The 15,653-nt window shown below is 39.0% G+C and overlaps 1 protein-coding gene across 1 annotated transcript; it reads right to left on the bottom strand.

The window, feature by feature from the left end:
• Positions 1 to 8,972: 8,972 nt before the first annotated feature.
• Positions 8,973 to 9,920, bottom strand: LOC128055174 (olfactory receptor 2M3-like). Its single transcript, XM_052647587.1, has one exon. The coding sequence runs from the start codon at positions 9,918 to 9,920 to the stop codon at positions 8,973 to 8,975; it is 948 nt and encodes a 315-aa protein (XP_052503547.1).
• Between the last annotated feature and the right edge of the window lie 5,733 nt (positions 9,921 to 15,653).

Here is a 15,653-nt window from a genome sequence, read left to right on the forward strand (position 1 = left end):
AATCACAGCATGCCAGGCCTCCCTGTCCATCACCATCTCCCGGAGTTCACTCAGACTCGCTTCCATCGAGTCAGTGATGCCATCCAGCCATCTCATCCTCGGTCGTCCCCTTCTCCTCCTGCCCCCAATCCCTCCCAGCATCAGAGTCTCTTCCAATGAGTCAACTCTTCTCATGAGGTGGCCAAAGTACTGGAGTTTCAGCTTTAGCATTATTCCTTCCAAAGAAATCCCAGGGTTGATCTTCAGAATGGACTGGTTGGATCTCCTTGCAGTCCAAGGGACTCTCAAGAGTCTTCTCCAACACCACAGTTCAAAAGCATCAATTCTTCAGCGCTCAGCCTTCTTCACAGTCCAACTCTCACATCCATACATGACCACTGGAAAAACCATAGCCTTGACTAGACGGACCTTAGTCGGCAAAGTAATGTCTCTGCTTTTGAATATGTTATCTATGTTGGTCACAACTTTTCTTCCAAGGAGTAAGCGTCTTTTAATTTCATGGCTGCAGTCACCATCTGCAGTGATTTTGGAGCCCAGAAAAATAAAGTCTGACACTGTTTCCACTGTTTCCCCATCTATTTCCCATGAAGTGATGGGACTGGATGCCATGATCTTCGTTTTCTGAATGTTGAGCTTTAAGCCAACTTTTTCGCTCTCCTCTTTCACTTTCATCAAGAGACTTTTTAGTTCCTCTTCACTTTCTGCCATAAGGGTGGTGTCATCTGCATATCTGAGGTTATTGATATTTCTCCCGGCAATCTTGATTCCAGCTTGTGTTTCTTCCAGTCCAGCGTTTCTCATGATGTACTCTGCATAGAAGTTAAATAAGCAGGGTGACAATATACAGCCTTGACGTCCTCCTTGTCCTATTTGGAACCAGTCTGTTGTTCCATGTCTAGTGCTAACTGTTGCTTCCTGGCCTGCATACAGGTTTCTCAAGAGGCAGGTTAGGTGGTCTGGTATTCCCATCTCTTTCAGAATTTTCCACAGTTTATTGTGATCCACACAGTCAAAGGCTTTGGCATAGTCAATAAAGCAGAAATAGATGGTTTTCTGGAACTCTCTTGCTTTTTCCATGATTCAGCGGATGTTGGCAGTTTGATCTCTAGTTCCTCTGCCTTTTCTAAAACCTGCTTGAACATCAGGAAGTTCACAGTTCACGTATTGCTGAAGCCTGGCTTGGAGAATTTTGAGCATTACTTTCCTAGCGTGTGAGATGAGTGCAATTGTGCGGTAGTTTGAGCATTCTTTGGCATTGCCTTTCTTTGGGATTGCAATGAAAACTGACCTTTTCCAGTCCTGTGGCCACTGCTGAGTTTTCCAAATTTGCTGGCATATTGAGTGCAGCACTTTCACAGCATCATCTTTCAGGATTTGAAATAGCTCTACTGGAATGCCATCAACTCCACTAGCTTTGTTTGTAGTGATGCTTTCTAAGGCTCACTTGACTTCACATTCCAAGATGTCTGGCTCTAGATTAGTGATCACACCATCGTGGTTATCAGGGTTGTGAAGGTCTTTTTTGTACAGTTCTTCTGTGTATTCTTGCCACCTTTTCTTAATATCTTCTGCTTCTGTTAGGTCCATACCATTTCTGTCCTTTATTGAGCCCATCTTTACATGAAATGTTCCCTTGGTATCTCTAATTTTCTTGAAGAGATCTCTAGTCTTTCCCATTCTGTTGTTTCCCTCTATATCTTTGCACTGATTGCTGAAGAAGGCTTTCTTATCTCTTCTTGCTATTCTTTGGAACTCTGCATTCAGATGCTTATATCTTTCCTTTTCTCCTTGGCTTTTCGCTTCTCTTCTTTTCTCAGCTATTTGTAAGGCCTCCCCAGGCAGCCATTTTGCTTTTTTGCATTTCTTTTCCATGGGGATGGTCTTGATCCCTGTCTCCTGTACAATGTCACAAACCTCATTCCATAGTTCATCAGGCACTCTATCTATCAGATCTAGGCCCTTAAATCTATTTCTCACTTCCACTGCATAATCATAAGGGATTTGATTTAGGTCATACCTGAATAGTCTAGCGGTTTTCCCTACTTTCTTTAATTTGAGTCTAAATTTGGTAATAAGGAGTTCCTGATCTGAGCCACACTCAGCTCCTGGTCTTGTTTTTGTTGACTGTATAGAGCTTCTCCATCTTTGGCTGCAAAGAATATAATCAATCTGACTTCGGTGTTGACCATCTGGTGATGTCCATGTGTAGAGTCTTCTCTTATGTTGTTGGAAGAGAGTGTTTGCTATGACCAGTGCATTTTCTTGGCAAAACTCTATTAGTCTTTGCCCTGCTTCATTCCGCATTCCAAGGCCAAATTTGCCTATTACTCCAGGTGTTTCTCAACTTCCTACTTTTTTTTTTTTTACCTGAGAAACAGATAATCTTTAATTTCTGTAAACTAGGTTCATAAAAAATACCTTATTAAGAACAAACCACCATAGGGAAGATTTATTTTTAAACAAACTATCACGGAATTTGTTCATGGATAGCATGTGTATGTACATGAATGGTCTTATGTTTTTAAATTTAAACGTCTTGTGATACATAAATCTATGCAATACTATAGTTTAAAACTGACATCTCCTGGTTGTTTAAGTTTTTAGTTTAAAGATAAGACCAAAATAGAAAACCTGAAAGAATCAAAGAATATACCTATAATTCTAATGTAGCATCAACAAACCAAGTATTATTCTTTCGAGTATTAATGGACTATATTGAAACAAGGTAAAATCTAATAGTCTTGTTCTGTCCTTACTTTGAAATGTTGCCACTGAAATCAATTATAGATGTGTATTCTGAAAGATGCAACTATAAAGGTTGCAAGCTCAAAACTACTCAAAATTAAATTTATGGAATAACTAGAAAATAGGCTGATTTGGAATCTGTGCATAGTTTTATAATACTAATTAGTAACATTTCTTTAAAGACCTAGAAAGCTGTTGCTTTCATATAAATAAGAAGTTTTAAAACCAACTGTCTTGAGTGCTTTCAATTATCACATAAAGCCATGACCCAAATAATTTCAAATGATCACAGATGTTTAGGCAACACTTCTCATGTGTTAGTACTTTTAATGTTGTGCACATCAAATTATAGGAAAAAGACAACTATAAACAAGATGCAGCCCCTCCACTTCCATGAACAGCACACGGCATTACAGTAAGCCAAGTTTATATTCAACCATCAAATGCGGTTCTCCCATTAGTTCACTTTGTGATGGGTCATTAAGAATATCTTCAAATCCAATAGTCTCATCATTACCCCTCAAAATATCCAGTGAAAGGTTTGAGCTTGGAAGAAATGGAAGACGCTGAACCTGCTGCACTGCCTTGAATTCCATCTGCAGTTTTAGTGGTGCAAAAAGACCCTGGATGTTTCTCAATATGGAGAAGTTCATCTTATCTTGGTTGAGCTGGAAATTTTTTTCTGATAATTGAAGAGGATGACTGGGTAGAAGTTCATTTTTCACACAAGAGAAACCTTTTCAAAGAAGATCATGACTTTCAAAAGGACCACTTGCCGACAGCTCAGTAACTGGAATACTGTCCTTTAGCTGAGATCCAAGTCCTCTGGCATTCATCTTCGACTCGCTCGGCCTACAGACGCTCTCCCCTTGATGGTCAACCGGCCCCGCCCTCGACTTCCTACTTTTGCATTCCAGTCCCCTATAATGAAAAGGACATCTCTCTTGGGTGGTAGTTCTAAAAGGTCTTGTAGGTCTTCATAGAACCGTTCAACTTCAGCTTCTTCAGCGTTACTGGTTGGGGCATAGACGTGGATTACCGTGATATTGAATGGTTTGCCTTGGAAATGAACAGAGATCATTCTGTCGTTTTTGAGATTGCATCCAAGTACTGCATTTCGGACTCTTCTGTTGACCATGATGGTTACTCCATTTCTTCTGAGGGATTCACAAGGTAACATTTATATCACAACTGTAAGGTAAGGGAGTTAGAGAAGGCAAGGTTCAGAAAAAGAAGGAGACCGGCAGTTTACAGGAACAGATCACCTTTAAAAATGAGGCGAGAAGCGGCAGCAGTCAGATTAGCGAGCTGCTGCACTTATGGCAACCCACTCCAGTGTTCTTGCCTGGAGAATCCCAGGGACAGGGGAGCCTGGTGGGCTGCCGTCTATGGGGTCGCACAGAGTCGGACATGACTGAAGCGACTTAGCAGCAGCAGCAGCAGCCCTTATCCAAGAGTAAGTATGTATAGGCATGTATGTGGAAAGTTACTGTTTTAAGGGGGCCTGTTCTCCAAGGTTGTTTGGAGTAGTTATCTCTTAAACGGCTGGGGCAAAGAATTTTGGAGCTCTACCAGAGGCTGGACCGGCTGGGAGCTGGGCGTAATCAACCTTAATGTCCATTTTTTTTTCTTTGGGTGAGAGAGTTCTTTGTTTTACATAGAAAGGTGGGGAAGACCTAGAGGGGAATTTTAATTCCAGGCTATTTTGGGCCCTGTAACTTTCCTTCAACAACAGCCCTAGCACATGCTCTACTATTATATTAATTAGCATGCAATGTTTATATGCTAACTGGTTTCCCAAGTGTATTTATTACCCTTAGATTTATTTCTCTGTCAAATATCACCAAAGTAACCAAACAATTCTGTCCTTTTTGAGTTTGCTAATCAGGACAGCTTCTACCTTTCACTAGTTGTCACTTTGCTCTTCAGTCCAAGAAACCATATAAAGCTTTATACTTTTCCAATTAGGTAGCTATTTAATTGGGGTCTTCAACTTTGCATGCTCATTAAAATTTTTCAGCCCCCACAAGACACCTCATTTAGCGAGTCCCTGAATAATTTCTAAGAATAGTACCTCTCTCTTGAACTTGAAGCAGAGAACTGAAGTTGCTAGTGATCACCTGTCTGAAATGGTGTTCCACTCCAAATGATATCGGAGAACATCAGAAAACTCAGAATAAATTTTAGATTATATGGAAACATCTTGAAACCTATAAGATTTGTCATATATGTTACAAATCTGATTATGAAAGATATAGCTGGAAATGACTCTATACAACCTCATTCAATAGACAGGTAAATTTACAAGTTCAAATACGATTCTTTAAGCAATATTATATTGGATCAGAAAAAAAGTGACCCCTATAGAAACAACCATGTTTAATTATGTTAGACTGTGTTGACATCCTCTCTAACTTTGAATACTGGTATGGTAAGTTTCCTAAATTTTCAAGCTATCTTTGATGTTTCCTAAATTTTCAAGCTATCATCATAAATCTGTGACTTTGATAAAAACCACTTCATATCTCTGGATCTCAACAACTACACCTGATTAGTGATGGGATATAGAGGTCTTTTTCAGCTTTACTATGTCATAGTGAGGAAATAGTCACTTTAAAGTTAGCTTAATGGATTCTGAAAATTCTAAAGCTTGCATATTTGTTTAACCTCAGTGAGGAGATGACAGTATTTATGCCAACCCTCAAGATCACAGGTGAACTGTACAGGGCCTACCACCGCCCACCCTCAGATCAGAGTAGCCTGGAAGAAATTATTTCAGAAGCCACTGTCAAATAAATACACATTATGACTTCCATAATATGAGCCCCCTCCATTATCTCAATTTAATTGTCATGGAGTTGGATTAAAGTGCATGCTAGGGAAAAAAACTGTCATATAACATAATAGCTGGCCAAGGTGTCTCTCTCCCCTTTCCTGATTATGTTCATGGATAACTTCAGCCCTGTACACTTACCTCTCCTGGTGAGGAACCCCTATAAGCCAGAAGGGGAGGAGAGAGAAAGCATTCCCTGAAAATTTAGAGGCACACTTGGTCTAAACCGTCCACCTAACATCCTCTCTAGAAAGAACTGTTTACTGGCAGAATCTATTGTCCCTCACTAAAAATACTGAAAAGGAGATATTTAACCCTTTCCCCATTCACACTAGGGTTCTCTGTAGTCTCACCATAGCCCAATACATGTCCTTATTAGTAACCTACTAGTACCAGCACTCCTGCCCAGGGAGTGGAACAGACAGAAGCAGGTAAGTAGGGATTGAGCTACTCTGGGGCAAATATTCTCCCATGTTTATTCCTTTTTCTTGGAAACCTGGATATATTTCCTATCTGGGTCTGTAACTATCCGGATACTTGACTCCACATAGGTTTTCAGTGGAACAGTGGTGGCCCTCAGCTTATTCATTATGGGTTCCACTGACTACACCCAGCAGAGTATCCATACCTTTTGGTACAAATAAATGTTCATTTAAAATCTGCCACGTAGGAGACATGGGTTGGATCCCTAGGCCTGGAAGATCCCCTGGAGGGATCACAAAGAGAATGTCCAAGCATGGCAACCTGCTCCAGTATACTTGATGGGAAATTCTCACGGACAGAGGAGCTTGGTGGTTATGGTCCAAGGGGTTGCAAAGAGTCAGATATAACTGAAGTGACTCAGCATGATTCATGATTAGAATCTGTAAGGTCAGCCAGAGTTTCTCTTTGATGACGATGATGAAGTGGTATGTCCTGAAACTGAGTATTGGACCAGAAACGCACTTAATGAAGTCTTTCTTGGGGTCTATTGCCTTTTTTCATCGTGAAGGTGGTCAGAGAGTTTGTACAACTCAGCTCATCACTCATCATTTTAATACGTACCAGATAGAGTTTCACCCAATAATGTTAGCTACCATTATGTGAAATTAGATATGAAATAAATAGTGCCACCACCCTCTTCTCCATTTATTCTTCTTAAGATATGGATTCCAATAACTCTTGCAGAGTACTGAGTGCCTTTAGTATATGCAGCCAAGCCAACTTCCATTTGAATATACATAGCTGATTTAGCATCTCATTGATACATAATTTAAACCTTTGTTTACATGTATACAAGGTCCAAATATTTCTGTGGTTTTCAGAAATTAAGAGTATGATAACACTGTGCTCACATGAACAAAATTTACAGGTTGTAGTAGCCACTTCACATATAAGCAGAAATTAATTATTATGATACTTTTTCTAAGGCAAAACAAACCTCCATGAAGTCAATATAAAAAAATTAAAACTATAGTATGTTTTTCATTAATAGTATATGATATCTCAGAAAGGTATATATAAAAAAAGAGAAACAGCTGAAAGAAAGAAGAAAGTTTAAAAGACTTATTTTGATCATGTGACCTTATAGCTTCAATCAGGAAAGATCTCATGTCAAGAATTCTATTTTTGCATTGTCCTTCTTTGTATCTTGGGGAAAAATTCTACAATTCCTTAAATATTAAGGAAAGAACTGTGAAATATTTCTATCTTTCAAAATTAAAAAATATTTAAAGATATTTCATGTAGGTGTCATCATTTCTGTGATACTCAATGATACTCATCACATTCTTGGAAAACTCAACAGTCCCCTTTTCCATTTATTTGTCAGTTTCAGTGTGGCACCCCACTCCAGTACTCTTGCCAGGAAAATCCCATGGACGGAGGAGCCTGGAAGGCTGCAGTCCATGGGGTCGCTGAGGGTCAGGCATGACTGAGCGACTTCACTTTCACTTTCAACTTTCATGCGTTGGAGAAGGAAATGGCAACCCACTCCAGTGTTCTTGCCTGGAGAATCCCAGGGACGGGGGAGCCTGGTGGGCTGCCGTCTCTGGGGTCACACAGAGTTGGACACGACTGAAGTGACTTAGCAGTTCAATGTTTTAAAGTGGTCAATTAAGGGCTGTAATAAAAGTACATATCTAATCATAAGACTCATAACTCCACCCTCATGTAAATGAACCCATGACTTTTTCCCCCCTACTTTTTAAGTAAATTAATACCAGTGTCTTATTTTTAGATATATCTTTTTATAGCAACTCCAAATAACAGGTTTAGATTAAAGAACTGTATGCAAGTTCCATGAATGAAATCCCAATCTTTATAAGGTTTATCCAATTTCCCAGGTAGATCCAATGTCATAGAAATCTGGTCTTCTTTGGGTACAAGAGTGTTTTACTTTGAGTGCTGTTACCTGTCCCAAGATGAGATTCTACTGGATTTGAGTATATTCCTTTGGGAAGACCATGTACATTGTGCCAGAATGGGGGATGGGGTTTCCACCAAGGCTATCAGAGACCAGCCAACATTTTCATTCAGTTACCATCCATGTTCATCAGGAAAACAAAGAAAAAAGTAGGCAGCTTCTGTGACAATAATATTATTACACCTTCACTGCAATAACTACTAAATTCGTGGAAACTTTTCTACACACATTCAAAGGGTAATGTTCTGATATGAAGAATAACAATATTCCCATCATGGTTCAGTACATAAATATGATATAGATCATAAGTTCTGGGTAGGACTCACAGCTCTGGGATTTCATTATACCATAGTGGATTTTTAGGATACAAAAAAAACCCTATAAAATATAGGTTGATGATACTACATCATCCTTCAAAACTCTGGAAATAAGTGGTTCCGCTATAAGACATCTTCAGATATACAAATGCTCAGCGTATTAGAGAAGTCAAACAAAAGAAAAAAGTCTTTTTGGCCAAAATAAGTAGTATCTATTATAAAATAAGATTTTGGTAAATGAGCAAATATCCATGACTCTCTGGTTGGGCCATATTTTGAAAGAACTAATGACAAAATGAAATAGACGAGTGTGGTATTTAACTCAGTACATAAATTATTGAATAAGAATTTCAATAAGAATCTGGTTTGTGAAAATAAGAGAAAGCATTTAAAACAGTTTTATTTATTTTTAGTTCTATAAATAGGAGTATATCTGTTTATTGACTTAATTATTCACTTCTCAGGAACTTCACTGAGTATATTTAAAACCAAAATGAATATTCAATGAATGCAAAATATATCAATAAACTAAATGTGTACCGAGTTTATTAACTGTGATGACTATTTTAGAAAAAGTGTACATTTGTACATTTGTTGCTAAATCTTACTTTTAAATAAATGAACTTGCCAGAGACAGACAGGAGTTATGGAAGAAAAAATATCCCTGCAACCATTATCCAATTTGTTCTCTAAATTTCCCCTTCCCTAGTACCTTACTGAATGCTTTGGCCACATCTTTGTTTCGGAGGCTGTATATAAAGGGATTCAGCATGGGAGTGAGAATGGTGTAGAAGGTCGATACCATTTTATCCTGGGTTGGGGATCGATTAGAATTGGGTCTCATATATATGAACATTGCTGCTCCATAATACATCCCCACAACAATAAGATGTGAAGTACAGGTGGTGAAAGCCTTGTGCCGACCCTCCCCAGAACTCATGCGAATAACAGTTATAATTACACGTGTGTAGGAGATGATGATGAGTGACAGAGGGAGGAGGAGCATTACTACACAACAGATGAAAATAAGTGTTTCAAATGTGGAAGTATCCGTGCAGGAGAGATGTAGGAGTGCTGGGACATCACAGAAGAACTGAGCTATTTTTCGGGATCCACAATAGGAGAAAGACAAAGTAGCAGCTAACTCAACAATCCCATCAAAGGCACCAAGAATCCATGTAGAGGCAGCCATGAGTCCGCAAAGTTTCCAGTTCATGAGCCTGGGGTACTGAAGAGGATAGCAAATGGCAACATAGCGGTCATAGGCCATGACAGCCAACAAGAAGCACTCAGCACCAAGGAGAGACACATAGAGGAATATTTGGGCTTCACATCCTGCTACAGAAATGGACTTCCTGCCAGACAGGTAGCTGTGGGCCATCTTGGGTACAGTGGTGCAGATGAGCATGAGGTCCATGAGGGAGAGCTGGCTGAGGAGGAAGTACATGGGGGTGTGGAGCCGCGGGTCCAGGTAGATGAGGAGAACCATGAGAGTGTTTGCCAAGAGCGCCATTGTGAAGATGCCCAGGACCAGAGAGAAGAGAAAGATGTGAGTGGGTGTGTAACTAAAAATTCCCATCAAGATGAACTCAGGGTTGAATGTCTGATTCCCCCACTCCATAAAAAATGTCTTCTTTATCTAGAAGCACAAGAAGTCACAAACGTTAACTATCCAGGTTATTATTTATTCGTCATCCACTCTACGTGTGGTACGCTGGTAAACCAACATACATGATATGGTCAGGCCTGAAAAAGAAAGAGCAGAGGCTTTGCAGTCAGGTGGCATTAATCACACTCAAGCTCCACCACTGCCAACCTACATGTCCTCTGACGAGTTACTTCTCCATGCTTTATTTTACTTCCTTTAAAAGGCAGAAATAACTTTTTAATTGAGTTGCTGGAATTATTAAATAAGATATCAGTACAAACCACAGCATCCAGACAGAGTGTATGACTCCTCAAGAAACATATAACCGATTATTAAATAGGACCATATACATAAATTTAACATGTGTCAGGATATATAAATTCTGTAACAGAGGAAAAGAGCATTTTGAAGGTCATTGCCTATATAGTAAGATAACTGCTACTAATAATCTGTTACTCCTAAGAGATATGAACATTTGCATTTATGTAAGTTTATTTGTGCACCAGACTTAAAGATCAAACAGGACTAGTAGTTAAACAATTATAAAGAAGATGAACCTCCAGTGTAGAATAATTGATAAATCATTTGAAGTAACTGATGCATCATGATTAGGTGACTTGGTTGTAAATGAAGAAGTAAAAAAATCAAAATTATCATTTAGGAAAAACAATAATATAGGTAGAGAGAGGGGGGAAAATTTATCATTTATGTCTCAATTTGAGAAAGGTAGCATGTTGAGATTTCCTTTCACATTCACCAAAATGAGGAAGCTTTAAGAAGGTGTATGAACATACCCAAATTCCATAACTTGCAGTTATGCTAAATTTCATTAATTAGTATCTAAAGACACAAAAGGAAGAAAGAAATGTCTTGATATATGTCTATCAGTGTGAGAGTGAGCCAAGACCAGCTTGTTGTGTTAGAGGAAAATGGAACTATTTTACATAGGATTAAACAAGGGCAAAGCAAACAGAGACAGCTTTTTATGTTGTTGAACCATCAAGGAAGAGGAGTCCAGGCAACCTTGTGACATGATTTATTTCGTCATTAAAGGAAAGGTGTTCTCTCAGGCTGTCCACCAATGACTCAACCCAACCATGTTTAAAGACTGGACGGGTTTTGTGCTTTTACTCCCAAATGTTGTTGAAGCCAAGTTTCACTGGTCCTAGTCTAAATGTCTCTGGCTTCTCTAGTGCATCTCCATCCCAAGAACTGTTTCAAGCAAAGAAGCAGGACATTTTTAAAGCCCTTTATTCTCACTGCACTTTGTTTCTTCATCCCTATCTAGAGGAGGATTTAACTGAAGCTTAGGTCCAGTTCAAGGATCTAGCCACTCTTTATTCATCACTGTGTATCCTTTTTTTCTTAAAGCAGGCCACTCAACATTTTAGATATTTCAAGTCCAGCCAGAAATATGAGTATCTATTATGTCTCACTGTGTTACTTCACCATCCCTTCCATTGGGCAAGTATTGTCCCTGCTGCAACATTTACTGGAATATCTTTTCGAAAGATTGTACTGATTGTCTATGAATTTAAATATTATAACGCCAATATAACTTTTGTAATTTTAAGTCTATACACTACTACTCTCTTTTTGTAGAGATAGGACTGATTTCCTACAATCTTTACCCTGAAGCGGTAGCAGAATTGTGAAAGCTGGTTAGTTAAGTGGAGCCTACAAATGAGAAAACTGGATGTGGGCATTGTTAGTGGAGAGTTAACCATTAAGATGGACTTGCTGTAAATGAGGAATGCTTTATGTAGGGGTGCCAACACCCGAGGAGAAGCCTTAATCTTCTGAGTCAATTTGATTGTTGTCTTAGGGAGAAGTACCAGTTTAATTTTTGGCTTCCAGGTATGCCCTTGACTGCCAATTGCTCTGCATGATGAGTGGAGGTGGGAGAGAATGGTGGTGGGGTTGATTAGAATGGCATTCTTTAAACAGATCTTCAGTTAATGTCATTTCACAGGGGATCTTTGTGTATGATTCAGGACTGCCTCAATTTCTGGTTTATTTTATTCATCAGATATCCATGTGTTTTGATCTTTCCGTGTATCCCTTGTAATATTTAGCTTGCTGACCATTTCTTCCTCCTTAATCATTGTCCTCACTTAATTTCTCTTTTCTTTTTAATTAGTTTTTATTGGAGTATAGTTGCTTTACAATGTGGTGTTCATTTCTGCCTTACAAGAAAATGAATCAGCCTTACATGACATATATGCCCTGCTTTTTGGACTTCCTACCGATTCAGTTCACCATAGTGCAGTTAAGCAGTGTATGTTCTTATTAGTTATCAATTTTATACATAGGACTGATAGTGTATATGTGTCAACCCTAATCTCCCAGTTCCTCTCACCCTACTTTTCCCTTTGTATCCATACATTTGTTCTCTGTAGCTGTCTTTTTATTTTTTTGCTTTGCAAATAGGATCATCTATACCATTTTTCTAGATGTTTATTGCTACATACACTCCTCAGTATTCTGAGCTGGAAAACTCCTAGCACTTTCTAAACACAGTTATACAATATCATTTATCAAATTGCATTGTTATAATTATTATATATGTACCTTTGGATACAAAGGTATGTGCACATGTAAGTTCTCATCTGTGGGAGACATAAATACATTCTTGCCAGGGTCCTTATCCATTTCCTTATTCTATTTTCTGAAAATATTTGTAACCACAGTCTTCTTTCATTCTTTAACTATATACCTAATCATAAAAATGACTTTAGATTTTTCTCTCCTTTTGATTCCCAAAGAATCAGTCACATAGTCATACAAATTTGTTATTAAACTAACTCTCTCAGTGACTTCCCTATTGGGTCAGTGATTAAGACTCCCTGCTCACAACGCAGGGGCTATGAATTCTGTCCCTTGGTCCAGGAACTAAGATCCCATCTGTCTCTGGTTGATCTGGCTACTGAATCTATGCACTCTGGAGTCCAAGGGCCACAACTAGAGAGAAGCCCGGGCATTGCAATGAAAGATCCAGAATACCACAACTAAGACCCAGTGCAGCCAAAACAGTAATTAATTAACAACAAGAAAAAAGCAGCTCTCTCATTCATACAAAAGCATCTGTTCTTATATTCATAATCCAAATCCTAATTATCACATGTTAATAGCTATTATACAAGCTAATTAACCTTTATTCCTGAAGATTCTTGAGTTTCCAGCTCATCCTGCACATAGATATTAGTGGCCATTATTGTACTTCACAAACGCCAGAAACTTCAACTTAACATTCAGAATGTTTAAGGATGTACTCTACTAATTAAATAAAATTTAAATTCTCATAGAAAACTTGTACTTAGTTCAAGCCAGCATATTACTGGTAATTATATATTTTAAATAACAGTATTGAAAACATGAAATGTGGCAAAAAGGTAGTTGGCATTGTTTTTCAATATTATACCAAGGCATTGTTTAAGAGACTCTCCCAAGAATTTAATTCAGAGAATGAACCTGTGTTTGTGTTAATTCAGAGAATGAACCATACCACTATTCCTAGGAACATACAGTGCTTCTTCATCCTTTACAAATAAAATAATTTGTGATCAAAAACTAATCTTTAAAATTTGTTGGGAGCTTTAAAAAAGCAGATTAAAACATACTCTTTATGGTCACACCTGCAAAACTACATCTTGCAGTGATATTAGTGACCAAAAAAACTGTTGTTCAGTAATTTTCAAGAACATATACTAGACTGTCTTTAGTTATACAAATAGTATTACAAAGTGTTTTCTATGGTGTGTGTTAACCACCATAGAAAACACCCTGTGTTAACCACCCTGTGTTAACCCCCAGGGTCATAGTCCCTGTGACCCCAGGGACTGCAGCCTGCCAGGCTTTTCTGTCCATGGGATTTCCCAGGCAAGAACACTGGAGTGGGTTGCCATTTCCTTCTCCAGGGATCGTCCCAACCCAGGGTAGTGCACTCAATAATCTTAAATTATGTTAGTTCAACGTTTTGAAAGTATTTTTCTTTCTTTCTCACAAAATAAAATCCACTTTCAGATGTTCACAAAATGCTTTCTGCTATGTAATTCTGAATTAAGGGCCCAAGTGTCATTGATCATTACAAACACTGTATCATTAAACACTACATCAGTTCAGTTCAGTTCAGTTCAGTCGCTCAGTCGTGTCCGACTCTTTGCAACCCCATGAATCGCAGCATGCCAGGCCTCCTTGTCCATCACCAACTCCCGGAGTTCATTCAGACTCATGTCCATTGAGTCAGTGATGCCATCCAGCCATCTCATCCTCGGTCGTCCCCTCCTCCTCCTGCCCCCAATCCCTCCCAGCATCAGAGTCTTTTCCAATGAGTCAACTCTTCTCATGAGGTGGCCAAAGTACTGGAGTTTTCAGCTTTAGCATCATTCCTTCCAAAGAAATCCCAGGGCTGATCTCCTTCAGAATGGACTGGTTGGATCTCCTTGCAGTCCAAGGGACTCGCAAGAGTCTTCTCCAACACCACAGTTCAAAAGCATCAATTCTTCGGTGCTCAGCCTTCTTCACAGTCCAACTCTCACATCCATGCATGACTACTGGAAAAACCATAGCCTTGACTAGATGGATCTTAGTCAGCAAAGTAATGTCTCTGCTTTTTAATATGCTATCTAGGTTGGTCATAACTTTTCTTCCAAGGAGTAAGAGTCTTTTAATTTCATGGCTGCAGTCACCATCTGCAGTGATTTTGGAGCCCCCAAAAATAAAGTCTGACACTGTTTCCCCATCTATTTCCCACTACATGGCTATACCTAATTACTTCATTAGAGTACAGAATTAGACTGAGCTTACCTATATTCTTACTTAAAAGAGGAGGATGCTTCCAAATATAAATTAAACACATATATATGTAAAAGGAAAACTGGAGGAGGAAGAGTGAAAAACCTCTGCTGAGGAAGATGACTAAAGTAGTTTAAATTTTGAGCAAATATGGATACTTGTGAAGAATAAGAAACAGAGGAGAGACCACATGGATAGCACAGATAAAAACTGGACATGATCAGGGCATACATAGCAAGTAAGAAGTGGTTGATTGCCCTTGGGTGCCAAGAGTAAGTTTTATTTTCCCTTAGTTATAACCCAGCAACACTATCTGGCAGAACACATAAAAAAACCTGTCCCAGGACAGGTGGATTTTCACGGCATGTAAGCATGACTTAAGATGGTTAAAAAGTACTCACTGAGTGCAGTGATTCTCACAACTTGATCCCCCAACCAACTACTAATATCAACATCACCTAGGAACTTGCAGGAAATTTACATTTCAAGGCACCACCCCAGACCTACTGAACCAGAAATATGTTTTAATAAGCCTCCAGGTGATTTGGATGCTGGTTAATCCCTAGTTGCTCAGTCGGTAAAGAATCCGGCTGCAATGTGGGAGACCTGGGTTCGATTACCTGGGTTGGGAAGATCCCCTGGAGAAGGACATGGCAACCCACTCCAGTATTCTTGCCTGGAGAATCCCCATGGACAGAGGAGCCTGGCAGGCTATCTACAGTCCATAGGGCTGCAAAGAGTCAGACATGACTGAGCACATAATGTTTGAGAATCACTGCTGTAGTCCATTTTCCTGCCTTCAAAGATGAGCTTCTCATGGTATTTCACATAGAGAAAAGATAGTACGTGTTGGAAGACAGACTGCTATATCTGGAAATTTCCTCTCCCAGTAGCAACATTAAATTTCCAAGA

Source organism: Budorcas taxicolor, chromosome 11, assembly GCF_023091745.1.
Source record: "Budorcas taxicolor isolate Tak-1 chromosome 11, Takin1.1, whole genome shotgun sequence".
NCBI lineage: Eukaryota > Metazoa > Chordata > Mammalia > Artiodactyla > Bovidae > Budorcas > Budorcas taxicolor.

Bases quoted from the DNA above. Each gene is read 5' to 3' on its own strand.
- LOC128055174 (XM_052647587.1), bottom strand. From the start codon at position 9,920: ATGGAGTGGGGGAATCAGACATTCAACCCTGAGTTCATCTTGATGGGA.